This window comes from Podarcis gaigeae, assembly GCF_964106915.1.
Source record: "Podarcis gaigeae genome assembly, chromosome: 5".
Taxonomy (NCBI): domain Eukaryota; kingdom Metazoa; phylum Chordata; class Lepidosauria; order Squamata; family Lacertidae; genus Podarcis; species Podarcis gaigeae.
This window is the reverse complement of record NC_139681.1, coordinates 3,067,139-3,092,012: the sequence shown is the minus strand read 5'-3', so window position 1 is coordinate 3,092,012 and position 24,874 is coordinate 3,067,139. Positions and strand designations below refer to the sequence as shown.

The following is a 24,874-nucleotide window of genomic DNA, read 5'->3' as shown; positions in this document are numbered from 1 at the left end:
ATGTGGCTTAGAGGCAAGAGAATTCAGAAGGCAGAGGTATTGCTAGACACTACATTAAGTGAAAGTATGTAAGGAGAAGGTGCTCATAACCTGCAGCTTTGCAGTGCGTGACCAGACAAGACTGACATTAATGGCTTAACCGAGTGATAGGGACCAATATATCAATCCAAACCTAGTTTCGAAGTCCATATCATAATGGTTTCATAAAATGTCACCTGGCAAACATCCCAATTTTGGGGAAACCATGTAGCCAGCCAGTGATTCTTAGTGCTTCCGCTGCCTCCTGCAGGGGCAGCGAGTGACTCACAAGAGTAGGTATAGCAGCCTTCACAATAGGCTCCCCACCCCCCATTCTGCAGCGAGCAGCAGCTCCAATACCTGCTGCAGAGGCAACTAATCACAAGAGCAGATGACAATTAGAAAGCAGCAGCCAGCAGCAGAAACTTAGCAGACACCTGAGGTTCTGCTTGCTTAAAGTAGGGCTGGCGGGCCAGGCTGGTAGGTGCTATTTAGAGATGCTGCTCTGAGCTGGCTTGGGGCTTCTTGCTGGGAGCCCCTTTCCCTTCTGCCCCTTCCTTACCCACCATGAAAAAAGAAACTGGTTGTTTTCTTCAGAGTAAGAGGGGAAAAAGTTGCCCTGTTATTTTAGACTCCTTCTCTTTTCTCCCCTTCTATGTGTGTCCTTGTGTCATTTCTCTCCCCTTCCTGATGTCTTTAATGCCCATCTGAGGCTGGGACAGAGCCCCTTTTCCCCCTGTGTAAAAGTAAGATGTTTGTTGGCCCTAAATAGCTTCCCTCATATATATAAAGTGAAAGAAAGAAAGAAAGAAAGAAAGAAAGAAAGAAAGAAAGAAAGAAAGAAAGATTGGTGGGATGGAGGCTGGGAGGGGGGAGGCGCTTGTGTGTCACAATAGGGGGAAATGGAGGGGGTAAGATTTAACACTGCCTTATGCTGAAATGAGAATTAGGTAGTTGAGCCATCAAAATTTGCAAGGTGTTAATCACTGTGATAGGTCTGCTTTCTACTGTCAAATTCCTTTGGCCCCAGAAGTCGTTAACAGCTAATCACTGAGATATTCACATTTAGGCACACCAGACAGAAGTATAGTATTAATATGAATTTATAATCCACCTTTCTACAGAAGGTGCTTTATACACAACTGACACAGTACAAAATAAGATAAACGTACACCCTAAAAACAAGACAAAAAGCAACCTAAAAATAAGAACAAGCAAAATCAACAGCAGTTAAAAAGTAAGCTATTTTAAAATTTAAAGTAATTATATATTTAACCATACAAATTAGCTTAAAAGCTTCTATGTATGTTGCTGATTATGCTAATGTATTTTATTTTTTTCTATAATTACTTCTTAAAATAAAAACATATATAATGAAAAGCTTCTATATATATTTTCCATATAAACCTCATGCCCACTATTTAGAACAAGGGTCAGCAAACTTTTTCAGCAGGGGGCCAGTCCTCTGTCCCTCAGACCTTGTGGTGGACCGGACTGTATTTTTTTTTGGGGGGGGGAATGAACGAATTCCTACACCCCACAAATAACCCAGAGATGCATTTTAAATAAAAGCACACATTCTACTCATGTAAAAACACGCTGATTCCCGTACTGTCCGCGGGCTGGAATGAGAAGGCGATTGGGCCGGATCTGGCCCCCAGGCCTTAGTTTGCCTACCCATGATTTAGAAAAACTCCACTCACCTCGAATAATTCTTGAAAATGTTTTCTCTTCTCCATTTTCCTCCATGTACACCATTTTAACACTTCCAGTAGATGAAACCGGCTTCCCGATATGTGCTCCATGTATCAGTTCTTGGATGTGCCTCACTCTCAAATTAGATGTCTTCTCACCCATTACAAAACTAAGTGCATCCATTACATTTGATTTCCCTTCAGTTGTATAAAAGATCAAAATATTACCCTTTTCAAATATAGTTTAGATAATCACAAGCATCTTTATTTTCATTTCAGATCAGAGAGATCTCTTAAGAGACTCTTAATTCAAAAACTTCCCTTTAAACTAAGATATTTTTATCCATTGGCACGGCCTTGACAGTATGTACCGTACATCTAAACATGTCCAACAGATTTTCTTGGTTCTATGGGTTGGGTATCATCTACCCAACCCTCCGAATTTAGGGGGAAATGAAGTTATTCTCAGATTCCTTTCTATCCTCTTTTTTTTAAGGGCATAATTTAATGAGGTTAGCCAAGCTTGAAAGTTAATTTTCATCACACACTCCATAGTGGGTAACCCAACTTTTTGAAGAGCTGAAAGGCAGATTTGATGACTTCTATTTCATTTGCCTAGCCAAAGTTCAAGAATAACAATGAAGACTTGCTGTATACATGATGATATGAAAGCTTGAGGGCATGTCAAAACCATTAACAATACTAAATGAACCATAACAACAAAAAAAGCTTAAAATATTGTGTGGTGTGATAAAACTTCTGACTAATATTTGATTCATACCAGGCAAAGAATCATGACTCGTGTATCACCACAGCTATGTTTTATCTCCTAGTTGTGAGAATGAACTCACAGACATTATTTTTATGTTAGATTATAAACAGAGCTAGTATAATTCCACAATTTAGCACACACTTCTAGGCACATTTTACTAAGCCATATTGAACTTTAATAATATTTGCTATCAGCCATAGATACAGGTTGAAACAGTTTTGCACTGTACTTTTATGACTAAAAACCACTAACACATGTAACAGGAGACTATATAACTCAGGTTTCTTCTTTATAATACATTTTTATACCTCTAGATACACAAGGAGACAATTTCTGAAATAGTGCCTCACACAGCAATTCCCACAGAGTGTGGGGCACCATACTGGTGCAAGCAAGAGATCACCAACATGACACCTGCTGGGGTCTGTGCGCCTCCCTGCCTGCCAGTGCCTCCTCAACCGCCCACAAAAGTTCTCATGGAACATCCCTTCAAAATCCCACAATGCATACGAGTCTGCTCACTCTTCCTGCCCAGTTCCTGTACTGTAAAGATGTGAAGGTCCATTAAAAAAGTGGAAAATGTGGTGTCCCCCATTTTTTCAGAAAAAAATGGAGCCCCCCCCCTGACTATTTTCCTATTTGTTTTCCTTCAACATCTCTAACCTCTCCTGTGCTGAGCTTACTCTCTTAATCACACTCACATTTCATTAAATTTCAGAGCTGGAGACACTTTCCTCCTGTTCTGAATGGATGAGATAGGCAAAAAGTGCCTTTTTGTGAGCAAGCACAGCTGTGGCTGCTAGAGGTACCTTTTCCCCACTGACAGAGGGAGCAGGGGCATGCTTGTACCATTTTGCTGTACTCTTTCTGCTCTTTTAGATGTGGCAGCCATTTTATGTTATGCCACACTGCATACCCCAAAGCAGCCATTTTGTGACCGGAGCCCTCAAAATTCCAAATGTGCCTACTGACGAAAAAAAGTTGGAAAGCCCCGAAACCCCATAGAACTGCTTCATTGATATGACACTGATAGATGCCTCGCTTCACTTAAGAGGTGCTGCCAAATTTTAGTATTAAATTATACTCTTTTCTTTCCCCTAACCGTAAGCACAAACAGCACTGTAGAAAACATTGAAATCATTACCACATACCCCCAAGTCTTGGTTTGGTAATTTATAGGGTAATTATATTATATAAGAGTTTTATATAATATATGAGGTTTTTTCCTTCAGAACTATTATAAAAATTAATGATAAATTAATTTTAATAATAATTCGTAAGGGAAAAAACATGTATTATTTTTCTGTAACATATACAAACCTGCCATAGCAGGTACCATCTTAGAAGAGATAGGAACTATCTCTTCTAAAACATTTTGAAATGAAAGCCACCTATAAGCTTACTCAGTTGTAAGTTAACTCCTCTTTTTGAGCCCCACTTTTCCCCTCTGCAACATAAAATGAATTATTACCTCAGTAATTACGGTTGAATAAGCTTGTATTTTACTTTCTAGTTTTAATATGAATTTAAGTATATAAGACAGCTTGTTTATGCTTAAAACAGAATTTAAGCATAGCACATGGGAAGGAAAGTAAGGGTCACAGAGTAGTTCCAGTGAAAAAAGGGGAAAAAGCACACAGGGTACCTCGGAAGAACTCAGAAGATTAAACATTGCAACCTCAGCAATGCATATGCCACCTACAGACTTAGCAGGTATATCATACTGCATATGAAGAATTCTATATTGGGGTAAGAATGGAAAGATCCTCAAAGGCATTATTGGTGGGGGCTAAAGACTTTTAAAAGCCTGATATTTGAGTAACAGCCAATGTCTCACAAACTGAGAAACCTTCAGCAAACTTTCCCTAGAGGGCTAGTTTATTAAGTTTAGTTTACAATGGGTTATATTAATACAGATTAATCAATTTGGGTAGGTAGAACTACATTCCACCCAATCAATTTTTAAAAATGTATTTCATTAGAACCATTTGTGAGCCACCTTTTAGCACTCAAAGTAGTATACAATAAATCTTGCTTGGTACATCACAGACAACAAATAATACACGGGATAAAGAAAAACTCTAGCAACAGTGTGGAGATAACAGGGCAGAAGCCTGTCTGAATTGTTCACGTGTTACCTGAACCATTGGGACCAATGACACATGTGAATTTCTTGAACGGTCCTATGCATTGTTTCCCTTGCCATGATTTGAAATTTTCCACCATCAAAAGCTGCAAGTATCCCATCTATGGATTACAAGGAGGAGAGAAAATTAATTTTGAAAGAAAAATATATAGACAATTTCCCCTCAATAGTTAATAAACACTTTAAGTAACAATCAAACACTGCAACCCTTTGAATATGAGTTGCTCAGTAGAAATGCTCACTTGGGAGTACGTGGCACTGAATTCAATAGGATATATTTCTGAAGAGACGTAGTCAGAATTATACCATAAATCCCATTAAATGGAGACCTTACACTGTATTACACATAATAGTTGTAACATATAAACATTGCTGGAACAGGCAGGCCAGTAGCTATGCATTAATTTAATACGGTAATAATAATAATAACAACAACAACAACAACAACTGCCACTGATATATATTCTCCATGTTCCCATATTCCCCTTAATATAAGCACAGCTTAAAGCCACGAATTTAATAAATAATAAAGGCAACTGCCCTCTCCAACTAATCTGACCCTACTAAACTGGTGCCCAACACAGCCCTCCACAAATTCCACTATTAGCTGCCATTGATGTATCCTCCATGAAATTGTCTACAGTAATTCCCGCTTTAAAACGTTTCTTGCAGCACCATCCTAACCATGCCTACCCAGAAGTTAAATCCTTTGAACCCAGGTGAGCCTAAGTAGTATTTTTAACAAGTCAGTGACAATACAGTATTCAGCACCAAATATTTAAATTACCAGCATAGTTAATAAAATAGGTGCCATATATTATTATATATACCGTAGGTGCCATACATTACTATATATAAGTAAAATTAAGTAAAATTGTAGTTGGACGGGACCTCGAGGGTCATTTAGTCCAACCACTGCAAAGCAGGTTATCTCAAGACTGTGTGTGTGTGTGTGTGTGTGTGTGTGTGTACATATATAGATAGAAATATAGATATGCACACACACACACACACACACACACACATAAGTATTGTATATATTTACAGTGATGCGTGTGTGCTTTTTTAATACAGGTGGATATAACGTAACCCGCTTTCTCCACACCCTCATATTCAAAATATATGTGTAATAATATAATCTAACGTCCAGCGGGGAGTTCAAAAAGAAAATAAGTCTAATTTTTTTAAAGAAAAACCACGATAAAATCATAGAAAGCAAACAAGCACAGAGCTGAGGGGACCCCCAGGGTCTCCTCGCCCAAGGATTTTGAACGGGAGGAGCGGGGAGAAGAAGGCCACCTTCTCGCCCGGACGCCGCCTCACAGACCCCTCTCTATCGTCTCTTCCTAGAGCGTCTCTTCTCACACCCGCCCGCTCTTCATAAGGTAACAGAATCTCGCGAGAGTCCCAAGAGAGGGGCGGGGCAGTTCGACGGGCTTCGCCGAAATCGGATCGGAAGCCCCGCCCCGAGTTTAACGGCTCCCGTTTTTTGAAGGCTGCGCGCGCAGAGCCGACCAACGCGAGGAGTCGCCGGGGGCGGTGTTTCCGCTTCCGAGTAGCGCGGGCGCTGAAATTGCGCCGCCCGAGGGACGTCGCGAGCCGCGAAGATGCGGCTGGGCCTGGACTCCGGAGAGCGGCTGGCCAGACGTCCCTCGGGGCGGGGGGGAATCACTTCCCCGGAGCAGCCACGAAGAAATTTTCGATTTAGTTGCGAAGTTAGCGTTTTTTGATTAAATTGCTCCATGCAATTCAGTGGCGCAAATAATAAAGTACATAAATCAGTTACGCGCTACAATCTTCTCGTTATTACAAGCGGTAAATCAATATACACTATAAACATAAATCAGTTATGCACTGTAATACACGTACTAAATATAGTAAATGAGCCCTGGAATTAGGTCGTACTAGAAGAGGAACCTTTAATTTTACTTTAAAAATACTTTTTCTTCTGTGGTAAGCAGATGCAGGGTTTAAAAAAACAAACACTTCATCTAATGCGTTGAAACGTTGAGTATTTCAGTACTTTATCTTGACTTTGGCCGAAGCGAGTCCAGCCTCTGACCCCTGCATGGGGGAGAAGGCGAGCCCCCCCCCCCCCGTGGGCAGGAGGAGCAGCGCGCCGCTTGCATCCGAGACACGTGTAACTGACCCTGCAAAGCCTTAAAAAGTCACGTAAGAAACTCGAAGTTCGAAGCACGCTCGACCTTGGGAGGAGCACAGCGTCCCTCTAGCCTGCGCGCCTCTATGGTGAAGCCCCGCCCCGTGTTTTGGTCCGAGGGGGATTCACCGGAAGTACCAGTAAAAAAGAGGGCGGCGTGTTCTTCACAGAGTGAAGGCCGAGAGGAAGCGCGATGGTGAGACGGGGTAGGCGGAGCCAAGAGGGAGGCGTGGCTTATGGGGCAAGGCGGAAGAGAACCTGGCTGGGGGGCGCGGCCTGTTTCCCTTGGCAACCGCGCGTTGTTGACATCCTCCTTAGCATCCCCAGGAGGAGAGAAGGCGAGGTGGGAGGGCGGTGGGAGCTGCTTTGGATGTAACTCCAGCAAATCTCATATTTTTACATATATATATATATATATATATATATATATATATATATAATTAAATGCACAATGCTATTAATTATGCATTAATGCATATGGCTTTAATTCGATTAATGTTTAATGCTTTTTTAACGAGTGTTTCCCACCCTCTATGTTTTTAGCTTTTGCTATTATATCTGTCAGGGGGGGAAAGGAATATATATATATATATATATATATATATATCTACTGCACACACACACACACACACACAAACATTCACACGCGCAGACATACAAGTGGAAACTTTTGCTTTGCCATTTGCAGGTTTTCAGACGCGCCTCCTTCCTCCCCCATGGCGCAGAAGCTGGACTACCGCCAAGACCTGGCCGAGGACGCTGCGCTCCAGCGGAGGCGCTACCGGGAGCTGCAGAGGCAAAGCCGGGTGTTCGACGCCAGGGTCAGGACCATCGGGGTAAGCATGCGGGACAGGGATGTGGGGGAATAAATAACAGCAACAATAATAATTCTGGTACTGTAGGCAGAGTGCCTCTAGCAATGGGGAGAGTGACTCCTCGGAAGGGGTAATGCTTCCTTTTAGGACATCTAGACCAAAGTGTTGATTTAAGTATCCTGTCTGTAAACTTCTGAAATTGGAATGTCAAAATTGATTTTACTGAGAATGTTGGTTCTTGTAGCCTGATCAATACAATCATGAAATAAATGGTACCGCAATGTCCCAATGAGCAGCATAAAACTTTTTCGGATGACTTGCAACTCTTCTTGCAAACTCCCTATTGCAAATGTTACGAATAATCCACAGAAATATTTGGAAAACACTGTGGAAAATAATTTAAAAACATAGACATTCCTTGAATTATTAGATATTTTCTTTCTGATATTGTATAACTCGTATCACCAGCTACTACTAAGACTGCTATTTATCTCTCCCGATTTTATTTATATTTACCTTTATTTTCATTTGTAATCTTTTGTTAATTACTGCTCATTTATCATATCTACAAATGCAATGAAGACATTGAATTTACAAAAGCTTGGTCACTACCTGAGCAATGGCGATTAGACAAAAGTCCTCTCAGTGAACTTCATGATTAAAGAAAATGCCATGTTTTATCATTAGCTGTAATTACTCTGATAACAGAGTAATACTGTAGTTCCCAAAGCAAGTATGTCAAGTGTTTGTGGCATGCTCTTAAAAATCTACGTAGAGTCAGTCATGTTCAGACATTTGAGAGCAATGCTTGGATAGACGCTCCTAAAGGCAAGTAAATAATGTGTTTAAGGACAGAAGTCTCTTACTAATACAGTGGTACCTCGGGTTACATACACTTCAGGTTACATACGCTTCAAGTTACAGACTCCGCTAATCCAGAAATATTAACTTTGCTTCAGGATGAGGACAGAAATCGTGCTCCGGTGGCAGCGGAAGGCCCCATTAGCTAAAGTAGTGCTTCAAGTTAAGAACAGTTTCAGGTTAAGTACAGACCTCCAGAACGAATTAAGTACTTAACCCAAGGTACCACTGTATATTGTTTGTTTGTTATGTAGGGTGCTCACAGTGAACACAGTTGTACTCTCAGTATGAACCCAAGCCACTCAGTAAGGGATTTGAGCACAGGTCTCCCTTATCCCATTCCAGCATTCTGTAATCAGATGAACACAAGTCTTTATTTTCAAGCTAGTGTCTTGAGTTTGCAAAATATATTAATACCCTTTTTACTCCCGTATAGAGAACTTATAATGACATCCTATATTAGGAAAGGATTAATCTTGGAGCACTAGTTCATTTCTAAATGCTTTATCTTGAATAGCAGTTTCTGTATTGAAGTTAACCATGCATAGTTTTGGTAATACAATAATTTCTTTATAATTTATACATTTGAACCAGTTTTGTGGTGGGGTTTTTTTTAACTACAGGTTGACACGGAAGCTTTGGATGCTCAAATCAAAGACAGAAAGATCCAAGAAGCAACTCAGAGGGCATATGATGACACCATTGGTATATTTGTTAATAGTTTTAAATCAGTAATTTATCAAACAACTATCCAAATTTGTTCTCTTACTATTTTCTTCTTAAACAACACCTTACATTTTCTATGAATCTTCTGCTGTGAAGATGGAAGTCATGAATTGCCAGCATTATATAAGATAGTAACAGCACAATCCTACACCCCTCCACCCAGGGCTAGCTGTGGGCAGGATTCGTGCATTGGAGGGGTTGGACTAGATGACCCTTGGTGTCCCTTCCAACTCTACAATTCTACGGTTCTATGTCTACTTGGATGCAAGTGCCATTAAGTGGGACTTAACCCCAGGTACATGGAAGAGGTACATATCTCTTTCTGTTGCAACTCTTACTGGCTGGAAACTAGCTAGCAGGAGTTGCAACAGAAAGACATATGTTCACCACAAACTTAAACAAGTCTAATTGTTATTTCTTTCCCCAGGGAATTATGGGAAGTGTAGTTGTGTGAGTTCTTATTGGGAATACTCACCAAACTCCCATTCCATGATTCTTTGGGAAGGCATCAAAATTACACTGGCGTAAATCCGTTATAAATTTGTAGTAGAGCTATACCCAATGTAGCACCAATGCAAATTAGATCCTGCTTACTGTTGCATGCCACCGCAATATCCGAGTGGTGCAAGATTACAGGGGTGGTGTTTCCTTTGGACTAAGGTACAGCAGAGGCTGAGGTGCCTTTACGATATATGGTTTATTTACACATATATACAACCTGAGCCTACGATAGAGGGCGTCACAGCATTGACACCTCATAGCTGCAGCCTACACCAAAACAAGTTGATTCAATAAAAAGAATGGTTCTTTAGCATGTTTTAAAATAAGGAGTGATCCAGTTGACCACATGGGGAACTCAAAAATACTGAGGATTCTGAGGCTTCTTTTCCTACTGCAGTGCATGCAGTGCCACTGAAAAAGAAGCCCCCCACAACGGGGGGGGGGGGGAGCTTCAGAGCAGCAGCCTGTGGTACAGAAGTGTGAAGAATGGTAGCTGGAAGCCATGCTGCATGCATACAACGGGCACCCTGGCTCCTTTGGGAGGAGGGTGAGATATACATTTAATAAAGAAAAAGTTTGGAGACAGCTCAAAGACATTTGGTGCCAAAAGGCATCTTTCACTTACCTGCATGGTAGTAAAAATGTTAGAGCATTTGCAGTCTGCAATTGACTGTCTGGAGCAGGCTGCCTCACCCTCCTAACAGCTGGCATAACCCTAAATGGAGACATCAGAAAAGTGCACATACAAGTCTTTGGATGCTGGTCAACAAGTTTGTAATTCTTTTATTGATAAATAGTTAAAAAGAGTATATGTTTCATCTCGGTTATGAATGAGACTTTTTTCCTTTTTTTAATCCAGCTGCTGAAATGAAACAAAATGACAAAATCCTCTGCATCTTAGATGAACGACAGAAAAGAGACTCTCAAATTCTAAACAAAGCTGTCAATGAATTTCGCCAAACTTATCAGCAGCCAGAAACACGGCGTGAATTTGATTTGTCTGACCCACAAGCCCTAAAGAAAGATACTCCAGCTCGTCTCGCAGACAGTGACCCTCGATGTACCATATCTGGCTTGCAGAAGTTTATGGGAGAAGATTTGAACAGTGAGAATAGGTGGAAATTCCAGAAGGAGCAAACAAGGGAATGGCTTTTGCAACAACAAAAAGATTGGGAGAACGCACTGGCAGATAAAAAATATGCTGGTAATAAATTAACCTAGATTTTTGAATTTGTTTTGAAAGTTATATCTCAGGTGGCTGGCCAAACAGTCATCAAGTTGTTCAGCTGCATGCCAGACAATAGCATTCCTACATATTTTTATTTAGAACACTTCTCCCTGACATGCTAGTTTTGTTGCCTTTTTGTGTGTTTTTTGGCTTGGAATACATTTCAGTTTTGTCAGCCCTAATCCACAGTCTGGAGCAGTGGAGAATAAGTCCCATTTACTGGGAATAAATCCCATTGAAATGAGTGGGATTTACCTAAGAGTAGACATTCATTGGATTGCAGAATCATATGCATGTGATGCGTATTCATTGGAGGGAGAAAGCTGGATCTAGGGCTTAGAGAAGTTGCTGGTTTGTCAGGAAAGGAGGGCAAATGAATTGGGTTGTGTAAGGTGAACGTGGAAACTTGAGTCCAAGGAACAGGCAGAAGCAACAGAATGAGACAATAGGCGTCCGCCCCCCCCCCCCCGCCCCCAGTTATACTGATTTACATGTGTACACGTGTCTAATTCTGTTTCACTAATTTAGATGATCTCCATGACCAACACAGAATGGAACTTGATCAAAAGGCTGTGAACCTTCAAAGAATAGATGAAGAAACAAGACGAGCCATTTGCATCACTACTACAGAATTTAATAAAGCTCTGGTAAATCAGTATTAAAAGGGAAAAGAAGATGAACTATTATTTTCCAAGTTCAGTGTAGTATAGTGTAACAAATAAGACACTGAAAAAACATTTCAGAATATTTAGACATGCTCTAGAGACATACTTTATTTTATTTATGAATCTGTTCCCATAAAATATCTCAAAGCAATTTAACAACAAAACATACATAAAAACAGTTTCATAGAATTGTATAGTTGGAAGGGACCCAAAGGTCATCATCCAACCCCGCGCAATGCAGGAATCTCAGCTAAAGCATCCCAAGACAAATGGCCATCCAACATTTTCGATGGAACAGGCTATTCTTATGGAATGTTTTCAGGGCCCTTTCAGAACCAAACAATCCCCATTCAGTTTCTGCAAAAAGACTTCCTTCAAATGTACAAATCACTGTCTTTCCCCCTCTTTTCCCCCTTGGAAGTGGTCAACCTTTTGTTCCTGGAATAAAACTCAGGACTTCTAAGGGGTAGGGGGACAAGTCCTCCTCAGGCCTGTGGGAAAACTCCCATTCCAAGTGGATCCTGCATGACTTAAGAATTGGCTCGTATTTTATGACGAATGATTCCAGTAAGAGAAAGAACCAACAACAGTGATATCTGACATTTGGTTTGCTTGACCTTTTGATGTTTAAATCATTGGTTTATTCTGGCTCAGCTTAGGAAGTTCCCTCCAAAATAAAGTGGGGTTTAATGAATTATGAGCAGATTTTTTTTTTTTTAACTTTAGTCTCTTAAACTTTTAGTTGGCCCTTCTGCATTTTATTTATTTATTTATTTCATCTGGTTCTTTCCTATCTTGTTTTTAAGCTGTGGGTGAGTTTTGATTCTTCTCTTTCTGTTTTTCCACTTGTAAGAGTACTACTAACTCTTGTCAGTTAGTGAATCTTGTCTGTTTTGGCCCATTCTAATCTTTGAGAGTTTTACCTTGTCATTTCTCTTCCTTTATTTCGACTTATTGATTTGCCGCTTTCCCATCTTGTTCCTCTTTCTTCTGTTGTTTTATTTCTTTATAGTATTTGCATACCACTTTTCACAACTTTAGGGACGCAGGTGGCACTGTGGGTTAAACCACAGAGCCTAGGACTTGCCAATCAGAAGGTCGGCGGTTTGAATCCCTGCAGCGGGGTAAGCTCCCATTCCTCGGTCCCTGCTCCTGCCAACCTAGCATTTTGAAAGCACATAAAAGTGCAAGTAGATAAATAGGTACCACTCTGGCGGGAAGGTAAACGATGTTTCCGTGCGCTGCTCTGGTTCTCCAGAAGCGGCTTAGTCATGCTGGCCACATGACCCAGAAGCTGTACGCCGGCTCCCTCGGCCAATAAAGCGAGATGAGTGCTGCAACCCCAGAGTCGGTCATGACTGGACCGAATGGTCAGGGGTCCCTTTACCTTTACTTTCACAACTTTAGAAAGCAGTTGACAGTGCACTTCAGAAATACAATAACTAAAATCAATAAAACAGCAAGATTAATTTTTTCCAGTTGAGTAAAAACAGTCAGCAGCAGGATGCTTACCTCTGAGTCTCATCCTCTTGTGTTTCTCTGTTCTGTGTTGGCTCCCTTTTCCTCAGTTCATTTAGTCCAATTCAGTTGCTAATGTTTCCATTCTTAGGTCTTCCTTGTTTATCTTTCTGTCTTGATTCTCCTGTGAGCTGAAGAGAAGGGATTGTAGTAAAGTGTATTAGATAACATAACAATACCATGCTGTACTCATTAAGAACTGTGCATGGTTTAACAAGGTAAATCTTTTGGAATAATTAATAGGGTTTGCTGTTTTTCTGAGTTTTTCCTACAACAATGTCTATTTTAAGGCTGCTGACAATGCATCAAGAAGACGACTTGAAAAGCAGCAAGACGGCGAAGATAACATAGCTGAGATTTCAAATCTGCTTAGAGGAGACCTGCTCTCTGAAAACCCACAGCAAGCTGCCAGTTCCTTTGGTAACGGTCGAGTGATTCCTAACCGATGGAAAGGAATGAACCAAGAACAGCTGAAAGAAATACGTGACGTTCAGCTGCAACAAGTTCTGGAGAAGCTGGTATTCACTTTCATATTGCCACTGTGCTACAGTAGAAACTTATGAATCCTCTTTTGAAATAGAATGTTTAAAAAACACAAATACTTAGTTGCTTTTCACCAGTTTTCCAGAATTCATTGTAAGAACTACCGTAATTCACACTTAACATCATTGCCACTGTGACCACACAATTATTTTGGGATTGCACAGGGACACTTATTTTTAAAAAACATTGTAACATATCAAGAAAAATATAATTCCATAACTTTGATCATCATTACTATTCCTTCATAAAATCTACTAACGCTACTCTGTAATGATTAAAACTACAAAACAATTACATAATCTATCCACATTAACCAACACCGCAGAGGCTAGTGGTGCAGGGCACCAGGGAAGAGGCAGAGGCTGGATGTGGCGCCTCCCGGCATCAGCTTGCCCGCCTCTGCCATGCCGCGCCAAAGCAGCGCCGCGCCCAGAGCCTCCGTCTGCTGTGGCCACCGCAGCACAAAGTGTCCAGCCAAGCTGGGAGGCACCACGTCCAGCCTCTGCCTCATTCCCGCCAGAGGAGCTGCCCCCCTGGCGCTGCCTGCCTCCTCCAGCCCCGCTGGCAGCGCCGTCCTCCCTAAAAAACTCTGGGAAACGGGGGGGGGGGGGCAGAGGGAGCTTTGCACCATGCGCCGGATATGCTTAAGACGGCCCTACCAATGACTTCATTATTTTCTTAACAACCTTAAAAATGAAATTATGCTTCATCCGCTCAGCCCAATTCAGGCTGCAGTCCTGTAGCTGGCCAGAGTCTGGCTGAAAGGTCTGTGTAATTTGTCAGCAGAGTGGTCCATACATCCCTGTGCGAGCCCCTGATACACCTGTGTGTGTCTGTGTGTCTTTGCATGTGAAGGCTGGGTGTACCACGGACAGCCTTGGAGTTGAATCCCCTTGTTCCTCTGACATGTTTCCCCAAAGCACCAAGAACTCTGTAAGCCCTGAAACTTGAGAAGATGATTGATGTCAGTGGGTGGGAACCTTGAAATTGTACATGTTGGTACAAGGAAGAGAAGGGAAAAGGCTGCCCACACCTCTCATCTCAGCTGCATTGATCTAGCAAGGCACAGAAAGCAGATCTCCTGTACCTCCATAGGTGTGGTGTACTAGAGTGCATTCTCTTCTTAGCCTCGGTCACCAAAGATGAACACCACCAGCAGGGGAGGCCCAAACTGTGCCCAGATGGACAGAAAGCTAATGCATTTAATTTGACCAACTCTTAATTTCGTGTTTCATAATTGTGTCTTTCCCCCCTATATTGTGCAATTAAAATATGTACAGCTATTTATAAATAACAGTTCTCTTTCCTGTTACTGTACTGATCCTACCTCTTCCAAATATCCTAAGATAATAATTACAGGAACTAATAGAGTTGACTTTTTAACATTTGTCCTTAACTGTAACTAAAACTCCTATTTCATTGCACATTCCCACCAAACATGCAGTATGTCTACTCCTTGATAATTACAGAAGAAATAATTAAGTATATTGGGGTTCATATGTTTATGTGGAGACATATGCTACTTGGCAAATATTTTATGTAAAGCTGGTAATGTCAGTTGCATGGATTTCTCTAAATGTATTTCCATATTCTGGGCTCTGTATAATTGTGCCTTTATGCCAGAGGCAGGCAACTTGCAACTCTCAGCCTAACTATATGCAGATTTCAGTCATGGAAACTCACCAGCAGTGGCCCCGATCTGCATCAGATCCAGCATAATTAAGACCGTGGGACCAGCACATTATTAGGTGGGTGGGTAGACTTCCTGCCTACAATGAGGACTGAGGAAGCAGTTTGATCAGAGTTCTGAGCTGTGGGCCTGAAATCCACAGTGCCACTGTCTTAGTTATCCCAACCCTGCCACCTGGTCTGTTTAAACACAGAAGGCATGCACAGCACCATTTGCACACATACATACATGCACACGTACATCATATTGATTGTATGAGGATTGCCCTAGTTAGGATTGGGGTGTTTGTGAATTGTTGCTGGCTATGAAGAAATAGCTATTGTTGCTGGCTATGAAGAAATAGGGACGCGGGTGGCGCTGTGGGTTAAACCACAGAGCCTAGAACTTGCCAATCAGAAGGTCGGCGGTTCGAATCCCTGCGACGGGGTGAGCTCCCGTTGCTCAGTCCCTGCTCCTGCCCACCTAGCAGTTTGAAAGCACGTCAAAGTGCAAGTAGATAAATAGGTACTGCTCCGGCGGGAAGGTAAACGGCGTTTCCATGCGCTGCTCTGGTTCGCCAGAAGCGACACTTAGTCATGCTGGCCACATGACCCGGAAGCTGTACGCCGGCTCCCTCGGCCAGTAAAGCGAGATGAGTGCCGCAACCCCAGAGTCGGCCATGACTGGACCTAATGGTCCCTTTACCTTTACCTTTTATGAACAAATAACAAGCATTTCCTTTTTGACATAGAGGTTGGAAGAAGAAGAACGTCAAAGAAATGCGGAGTGGGACAGAAAGCGTATTCAGGAAGCTAGGGCAGAAGTGCTTTTCGAACGGCATCAGCAGCGTCAGAATCGAGAGCTTCGGAGAACATTAGATAATCTTAATGCACAGCTCTCCCAGGAACAGAAGACAAGGTAAGAAGTGTCTATACCACGTACCTCATGTGCCTAGTCTGGTAAGCTATCATCTATACATATGACCATCTTCAGTCTCACCAGAAAATAGCAGGCATTGGTCAGGCCTGGTATAAAGGCTAGGAGCCTGGTTTTTGTTTTTAGCTGATCAATAGAGTAGTGTCTTCTGCTCGTTGTTCTTTAGGCTCAGGTTTCTAGTCTTTCCAGTTTAAAACCCTGATCTGGAGACTCCCCCTTCTGGGGAAAGGTCTGCCTGTAGACGGTCCTAGGTTCAGTCCCAAACATCTCCAGGTAGGGTTGGGTAGGTCTCCTGGAGAGGGACTGCCAGTCGTTTTAGACACCACTGAGGTCGATGGACCCATGATCTGACTCTGTGCAAGACATCTTAAAGAGTATGGCAGAGTTATTCTGTTTTGATCAAACTGGTTGCACTTGGTCCAAAATGCTCATCCTACTGAAATTCCACAGAGAACTTGCTATTTTCTACAGTCAGTGATCTGTCATAATCTTTAAAAATAAGCATGCTAAGTTTTTACAAAATGTCAGACTTAATAACAATTACCTGTTGTCGTTCTATGATACTATTGATGCTTTTGGTGACTACTTTACTTTGCATAGCAGTTATCTGAAGCGTAAGCAGCACACATGAAGAATGAACTTTACATTTTTATGAGAACTTTTATTAATTGAATATATTTATTTCCAGGCAAGCATATATTGATGAAGAGGTGTATTCAAATTTTCCTTCTGGCCAGTATTACACACAATTTAACACCACTAGCCGGTGATGTTTGGATCAATATTATCGAGTTGGATATATCCAAAAGGTTTGCAGAAGTATTTGCTTCAACTTCAAAACTGTAATAAAGAAAACCACATTAATATGTTTTTTACCTGACATATGGATATTATGAAACTAAGCCTTTATAATGAGCAAGAGGATGGGGGATTCCAAAAGGAAATATTAATGCAGAAATAAAAAATGTACAGTGAAGACAATATAATAGAACATTTGCAGTTCTTAGTAAAAGTTGTTGATACTGCTATAATGCTTCTAGAAGAATTTATAGGAGAATTTTGTAGCCCCACCATTCATCGAATGATTCCAGTGTCAGTTTCAGCAGAATAATCTAACGCTGCCCAATTCATAAAAGCAAATACAAATTGAGCAAAATTTTGGGAAACAGTAAATTAAATGGATTGCTTAACAATTGTTCAGTGCACAAACACATCCATATAAGAATGTTTCTAGATAACAGACTGTTTTTACAATGAAACTACTGACAGAAATATATGTTGCAGGAGACGGATAGTATGAAAAACAGCATTCCTATGTTGCGTTCTGCACTGTATCATATGGTATCACTTACCCCATATAATAACACCATCCCCTGTGCATTTCTCCACCTCCATTCCAAATCATTGGTTGCCACTGGCAGGAATAGATAAGCAATATTATATGTTATGGAGGAGAACTTCAACAAAGGCATTCCCATCTCATTTGTGACATCCAACCCTGTGCATAAAGATTCATTGAATGACCAGAAAACTCCACTAGTAGGACACACATAGTTGGTGCAACAGATTTCCCCATTCCCTACTGCCCCCATCCCCAATAACCCAAAAAACTGCTTTAGAGATTTGGTGATCTTCTGGAGCAGATGTGGACAGAGGGGTCCATCAGGGTTGGAAAGGAAGAGGAGCAGGAGGAAGAGGAAGAGGAAGAGGAAGAAGAAGAAGAAGAAGAAGAAGAAGAAGAAGAAGAAGAAGTCAGCTCACTTGACATTGGATGTTATCCAGAATATTCATCTCAACTAGGAAATGTTTGTCCAAAATTTGTCTTCATGGTCTCTTTTCAGACTTTCACATGGAATTTTCTCCCAGGAGAAAACATCCATAAGCTTTCTAGAAAGTTATCGAACTCTGTCATGCTCAGAGTAGATCCGCTGATATCAATGGATCTACTCTGAGTTTGACTTAGATACTATTTTATATATGTCTTGGGGAAGCCCCCTTGTTAGTTGGGTTGAAGGTCTTTTTGTGTCTTCTTGAACCATTTTTACTTTTGAGTTATTTTGTAGAATTTAAAAATAAATGAATGAATTCTGAGGAGCACGGAGAATTGTGATTTTAACCATCAGTGGGAGAACTTTGGCAGTTACTCAGAAATCCCAATTCAGTCTTCACTAGTCTTGCATCTTTTATACATGTCTCTGTCCCATAAATTTGGGAAGAATTTACCCATGGCCACACATCCAAAAGACATACTTGCATGTCAGAGTTATTTCTTTATTTTTTCCTATCAACAGTTCCTCTACTAAATCCAAAAATTGCTTGATAAGCTTACCCCCAGCTTGAATACCATTTGGGGGAATGAGACAGGGTAGCTAGTAAAGAGCGTCTCCCTCATCTGCACCAGCAGAGCAGTAAGTGGACATGCCTGGTCTACAAATACAGAGGAACAGAGGGGCATTTTTCTTGGAGTGTCCTGCACCACTTCAGACGGCAGGTGGAGTGGGAATCAAAGTTTTGAATGCTGCTCCTCTACACAAAAAACCACCAAAGAACCCTAACATCTCCCTGAAACCAGGAAACTGACATGGCAGGGGGTGGCTTGCTTAGAACTTGTCTCTTGAGAAGTGAAAAGTTTTGTTTGCAGGGAGCTTTTAATGTGGGGAAACATTGAAAAATGACATTTCCTACCTTTAGTATGCAATAGTATTGTCATCTTTATTACCCCATTTTGCTCCATGAGTACACCAAGTCATAGTCTCTCAAAGCTATATGATGATGTTGTACAAGATTCAGAGATACATTTCAATGCTGTGGGAAGGAAGTCAGTAAATATGACTCATTAAATTTTGGCTTGCATTTGTATTTTGCGGGTCTTCAGTCAGTGTTCTTGCTGCCAAAGAGGAGGTTGGATGCATAGATAAGAACAAACAGGCAAACAAAGATAGCAAAAAGGAGCAGGTATGTTATCAACAGAATATATAAGCAATTTACAATGACAATGTCCCGTGGCGGCATCATACACTTTGTAGGGTACGATACTTAGATAATGTTACTGGTGTCTTCACTCTACAAAACAAAAACAAAAAAATAATGCATTTATTAATCTGCTGTGGAAAAGGAACAAAGAGAAGCTTGAGTTAGGAGGACAAAAATAGAAAGTTGAGTTTTGGAGTCTAAGGTAGCAGCAATTTTGTGGGGGTGTCTGGCTCTCTCTGGGGATCAAATATGAGGTAGTAGAGCTTTCTGTAGGGAGTTTTTGAACTGAGTGCCTCTATCAAAACTCAACTTGTATATTTGTAAATAAATTCAGATTACAAAATACCATAAGTGATTTTCTCAACAAAATCAAGCACAGGCAAGTGTGGCAATCCTGAACTTCTCACTCGCAACAGAAGTCAGAGCAAATGTACAATAACCTCACATCACAAAAGTTTTTCATTTAAATATATGGTATTAAGCCTACCAAATTCATTTATTCAAAAGCAAAAACATTTTCATCCTTTTTCTCCTTCCCTATCAAACAATAGTTTTCCTGTTATACATAGAATCAGAATGGCAGAGCAGGATGGGACCATGAGGGTCATCTAGTCCAACCCCCTGCATTGCAGGAATCTTGCCCAATGTGGGGCTTGAACCCACAGCCCTGAAATTAAGAGTTTCAGGCTCTACTTTTTAGTAAATAGTTGGTATTTCTTCATGTATGTTAGTAGGTTTCCTTTCAATTAAAAAAACTGGTTCCAGAATTAAAACATACACTTATTCTATAATTTGTGGCACAATTGTATGCATATTTGGCTTCTTTCAAAAGCTAGAGCACCTATTTGAGTATATTTTCACAAATAGAAAATACTCTCTACTCCTGAACTACAAGTGGTAAATTAAAAAGTAGAATCACCTGAAATATAGAACTTCTGACTCTGCCTTATACTGGGTGATGCCATTGGCTGCAGTTCTCCCAAGGTCTTTCCTAGCTCTGCTACCCAAAATAATCCTTTGAACTGGAGTTGCTTGGAATCAAACCTGGCATATTTTGCATGTGAGGTATGTGTTACACTACTGAGCCCAATTGGCCATTTAAAAAAAAAAGATTTTTTTTTTATCAGTGCCTCAGCATTGTGACTTACCTTATGCTGTTCACTGGAAAATTTCCGTAATCACCTATGATTTTATTTCAGATCTGAAGTCAGCAGCTGGTAGATACAACCATCTCTTTTTCTTCTATAACTAAAGAGATGAAGTTGGAATCAGTGACAGATGTATAAGCCTCACTATTTCACATCCCTTTCATGCTTAGGAGCCTCATTTACCAAGAGAAAATAAGATTAGTGACTCAGTTCAGAATCCTCCTTTTGTATTAACACTTTGAAAAGGAAGCAAGATAAACTACTTGCCGTTAATTTTTACAGAAGTCCATTCTTCTTTCAGTCATTGATGTCTCCTCCATGCATTGAGAGGGAGATACAGTTGTTTGGAACAGGGGTGTGAAACCTTTGCCTCTCCAGATTGTCATTGGGCTACAACTCCCATCATCCCTGACCATTGGGCTGGCTGGGACTTCTGGGAAGTGGACATACAACAACAACAACAGGAGAGCCACAGATTGTCTACCCCAACTTTGGAAGCACTGGAAAATGCCAGAAGCTGAAATCCATGCTTTCCTAATGGAGTGGCACACATTGTTGGCATCTGTCAGTCTTGAGAGACAGTGGGGTGTGCCTCTGGGGGTGAACTCAAGCTGTTGTGTTAGCAGCACTGAAGTGCCCTCCCTGGGGCGCAAGTCTGGGCAGTGTGTAAGGAAGTCCTGGGCTGTCCAGACAACAAGACCTCATGGCCTCACTGAAGTGGTCCAAAGGAAAGCTGAGCAAGACGTTTGGCACCAGCTGGGCTGCAGGAGTTGCCGGAAGGAGGCAGACAAGGCACCATCCAACCATCTAGAGGACTCAACTCCAGGTTTGTGTAGAGTTTAATCCTTAGCCTTTTCTTCTCCTGAAGATATTCCTCAAGGCAGCAGAGATTTAGGATGATAGTTTTCCTTCTAGATGCGCTACCTTCCCAGGTGGATGAGTGCCATCTGCCTCTCACTTCCCTCTACAGCACATGCAGAAACTGCCTTCTTGACTATTGGATCCACTATTGGTCCCATCTGTTCAATCCTCTGGAGGTGTCTTCACATGCAGGGGAAGTCCCTAACTCACCGAGGGTTTGAGACCCATCGGCTACACTCACCTGGTTTACTTGGCCAGCCAAAGCCATTTGTGGGCTGTGACCGCTGTCGCATGCTGACAACTTCTAGGAGCCACAGGTGAGAGCCGACTGCAGGGTGGGGACCAAAGGTGGACAAACTATCCCAGAAGGAACAGCACGTGTCCCCCACCAGGACTACTGTTGTTGTTGTTTAGTCATTTAGTCGTGTCTGACTCTTCGTGACCCCGTGTACCAGAGCATGCCAGGCACTCCTGTCTTCCACTGCCTCCCTCAGTTTGGTCAGACTCATGCTGGTAGCTTCGAGAACACTGTCCAACCATCTCGTCCTCTGTCGTCTCCTTCTCCTTGTGCCCTCAATCTTTCCCAGCATCAGGGTCTTTTGCAGGGAGGACTACTCCAGGGACGACTCCTACCCCTCCCTTAATACCCCATAGACCCCAGAGGCACATATATATATATAATAAGTAACCACACAAAATCTAGAGGTTTGAAACATCATGGCTTGAAAGCTCTGTTAAAGAAAAAAGAAAAAAAAGTCAACCACTCTTAAGTGTAGGATCTGCACATTGTCATCTAGACAACACTACACAGTGTAGCATGAAATAATGCAAGTGAGTAATAGGCTTGAGAAATCTATTTCCTGAGCCTTATTAGTAATCCAGCCTTTTCACAAAAGGCACCGCAAAAATCCTTCCATATAAAAAACCACAAGAAAATAAGCAGTCTTACACTGTCAGTTTGTAACCCTTTAAAAAATGGCATATCACAAGATTCTGGGCTGATTCACTCCCCTTTTTTCCTAGCTTTATCTGTGTTTGGACAGGAAAAGAATGCTTACAAGCAGCTCTGTTTTAGTAACAAAGCAAGGTCTAATTTGATTACCCCATTCTTCTGGGATACAGAAATGCAAAAGAGGATTAAACATGTTTTAATCAGCTGGGGGGGGGGGGACCTTTTTCAGCTTGGCCACGTTTCCTAATAGGCAACTTTGAGAGAACAGGGTTACAGCCAAAAGCAGGCGGCGCAACAGATGTGGCTTACTTTTCCATCGTAGGCCACATTCCAGAAACATAAAAGCCAGAAGTTTCCACACACCTTTCTCCGCCATCCAGGCAAGAAAGAGGCATTATTATCTGAGTTCAGGAGCATATTCCTGCCAGAAAGAGGTACTTGAGAAGAGCCTGGAGTCTGGTCTGGTGAAGGATGTGACCTGCAGAGCAGGTAGTGTGGCCTGGGAAGGGTGCTGAGGGCCACATTTGGCCTGGGGGCTAGAGATTCCCCACCCTTGCTCTATGCATGAACACAGGGCCAAAAGAGAAGTTTTGAGGGAAATAAGTTTCCCAACATCATGTTTTCCTTGTAATACTAATATGGGACAGAAGCCAGGGAGATTTGCAGTGGAGACTCAAGGAAACGATGGGCTGGGTGGAACTGTAGCCTTTCCCTCACTCACCCATTTTCTACAAAAAAAAGCAGCCAAAGCATCATTTCCAGAGAAGCAAGGGAGACTAAGCACTTCTGCCTCCCTACCTTCCCCACCACCATCACATTCCCAGTTATCTTGGGAAGCATGGGGATGGGACTGTATCATTGTTAAATCTGGCCCAAAGAAGATCCCTTTCTGTGATTTGCTTGCCAGGGCACTAAAAGGAATGGTGGTAAGTAAGTACAGGTTAAGCCATACTGGTTGTATACTTTCCATACATTGAGAGTTTGACCATATAGGATGACTGTCTCTCCATAAATACAATTTAAAGCCTAATCCAATGAGTTCTAGCACAGGAGTTGAAATCACAGAAAGCATAGTGACATACAGACACATACATGTGCTGCTTCACATTCTGGGTTCATTTTTGGGGGTGGGGATAACCTCTTTATGTGGTAGAAATGTAATAATTAGTAATGTAGCCTTTTCACTATCTTTTGAATCCCCAAATATCTACCTGTGTTCTTCTTGCTTCTACATGGTATAACATATGAATCTGGCCTTTTGAGTTTGTAAGTAAGGCATTTTAACTTTCTAAATGGTGTGGTCTGTTCATTGCAAGAGGGGAAGAGACGGGAAGCACTGTAAGTGGCTAGAGAATGATATTTAAACAGTCGGTAACAGTCCCATGATTCTGTGATTTTTAACTGATATGGTCTCTCTCTTGCTAGAGAGTATCTTTAGCCCCATGTTTTAGAACTAGGGATCCAGCCAATTAAGTAATTGATTGATTACCTCACATGAGTGATCTATCTTTATCATTGGATCATTGGCTAGCATTGCCAGTGGCAATAGAGGCAGTGGGGAAGCCCAGGGTGCCGAAGCCCCTCCATCACCACCAGCAGAGCTGAGAGAGGGTCACTTCTGCCTAATTCTAACTCACTGTGGAAGAGCAGATCAGGAGTTCATTTCTCTGTAACATTTTAGGATCACCTTATAGGACAAAGTGCTCTCGGAGGAGCTAAAAATGAGCATCATAGTCTTGCTCCTGCAGAGTTTCCATAGCACCATAACACCTGTCAACTCTGTGACCAGAAATGGAATATAGGCAAAGAAATCCACATGCTACCATCAGTCCTTTGCTAATTTATTTCTGCAGTCCAATTTCTACTTCTTCTTTTCTTTACCAAAAATACTCACAATGGCTTACCATTTCAGTACAGATGACACAAATTAGATAAAGAATACAAAGCAGCAGCAGGCTAAAAGCAAATTAATAGAGACAATATAATATAAAGAGAGGCAAACTAAAACTTTATTCAGTGCCTGCCTAGAAGTAGACAACTGTATTGTCTGCCGCCAGCTTCCAGTCAGTGAAACCTAGTCATCATATAGCATTCACATTTTTAAAGTAAATGGTAAAATCATTTAATGCATTAGCACTGACGTAACATAGTTTGCAATCCCAAACGGTGCTCTCATTCTTGGCAAGTTTAATGAAATACTGTTTGGTTTCCATAAACTGCTTGGATTCAGAAGAATTGGGGCTTAGAAAAACAGGATTATGATGTTGTGTCTAGGAGGTGCTATTTATCCCTGAAATGGAGCCACTCTAATGATTTGAATATGCTCTGCTGTCAGGTATCCCATCAGATTAAATCCTGATTATCCCCACTGATGGGAGAACGATGTTGCTATTTTTTTGTATGAGAAGTCCAAGGAACTAATGCAGTGGCTCCATTCTAGTTAAACTTTGCTGCATTCAGAATTCAGTGAGAACCAGATATAATTGCAGTGCATGACATCAGTTAAGTGGATGGATCTAATTTGCTGGATTGGGACCAGAATATATCAATTCAGCCATTTTTTATTTCTGCAGTTGATGCTAAAACTAACTGTTAATGTATATAAAGAGGGTGTCTGTGGTTTTGCTGAACTAAATGTTTCCACTCCAACAGTTTCACATATTTTCCAAACCTATGTTGCAGTCCAACTA

General features: G+C 41.5%; 2 protein-coding genes across 12 annotated transcripts in view; one reads left to right on the top strand and one right to left on the bottom strand.

Annotated features, from left to right (window-relative positions):
- SMC1B (structural maintenance of chromosomes 1B) overlaps window positions 1–6,093 on the bottom strand; it is a 36,924-nt gene extending 30,831 nt beyond the window's left edge. For 5 of the 8 annotated variants that reach the window (XR_014564190.1, XM_083738718.1, XM_083738721.1 and 2 more), the window contains exons 1-3: window positions 5,522–5,549; window positions 4,623–4,731; window positions 1,722–1,910 (exon numbers count right to left, since the gene is read on the bottom strand). Coding sequence is in view for 7 of the 8 variants with exons in the window: in XM_083738718.1 (XP_083594844.1) it covers window positions 1,722–1,910; window positions 4,623–4,731; window positions 5,522–5,533 (310 nt within the window). In the remaining variant the exon portion in view is untranslated. Of the gene's footprint in view, window positions 1–1,721; window positions 1,911–4,622; window positions 4,732–5,521; window positions 5,550–5,675; window positions 5,756–5,842; window positions 5,865–5,929 lie in introns of those variants that run through there. The other 3 variants (XM_083738719.1, XM_083738720.1, XM_083738717.1) reach the window with 3 other exon arrangements.
- Window positions 6,094–6,680: 587 nt separating this feature from the next.
- RIBC2 (RIB43A domain with coiled-coils 2) lies at window positions 6,681–18,342 on the top strand. Of its 4 annotated transcripts, none has more exons than XM_083738861.1 (9): window positions 7,010–7,131; window positions 7,477–7,624; window positions 9,088–9,169; window positions 10,551–10,895; window positions 11,448–11,566; window positions 13,393–13,620; window positions 16,066–16,232; window positions 16,939–17,059; window positions 17,870–18,342. In XM_083738861.1, exons 1-8 carry the CDS (start codon window positions 7,025–7,027, stop codon window positions 17,018–17,020), a joined length of 1,278 nt encoding a protein of 425 aa, XP_083594987.1. In that variant the 5' UTR covers window positions 7,010–7,024; the 3' UTR covers window positions 17,021–17,059; window positions 17,870–18,342. The 4 variants fall into 4 exon arrangements, with proteins under 4 accessions (XP_083594989.1, XP_083594988.1, XP_083594987.1 ...); XM_083738860.1 differs by having other exon boundaries at window positions 17,672–18,342; XM_083738863.1 differs by lacking the exons at window positions 7,010–7,131; window positions 17,870–18,342 and adding an exon at window positions 6,681–6,802 and having other exon boundaries at window positions 16,939–17,114.
- The last annotated feature ends 6,532 nt before the right edge of the window (window positions 18,343–24,874 follow it).

Coding starts and splice junctions, on each gene's coding strand:
- RIBC2 (XM_083738861.1), top strand. CDS start 7,025: ATGGGGCAAGGCGGAAGAGAACCTGGCTGGGGGGCGCGGCCTGTTTCC. Junction 9,170..10,550: donor GGCATATGATGACACCATTG/GTATATTTGTTA, acceptor TTTTTAATCCAG/CTGCTGAAATGAAACAAAAT. Junction 13,621..16,065: donor AACAAGTTCTGGAGAAGCTG/GTATTCACTTTC, acceptor TTTTTGACATAG/AGGTTGGAAGAAGAAGAACG.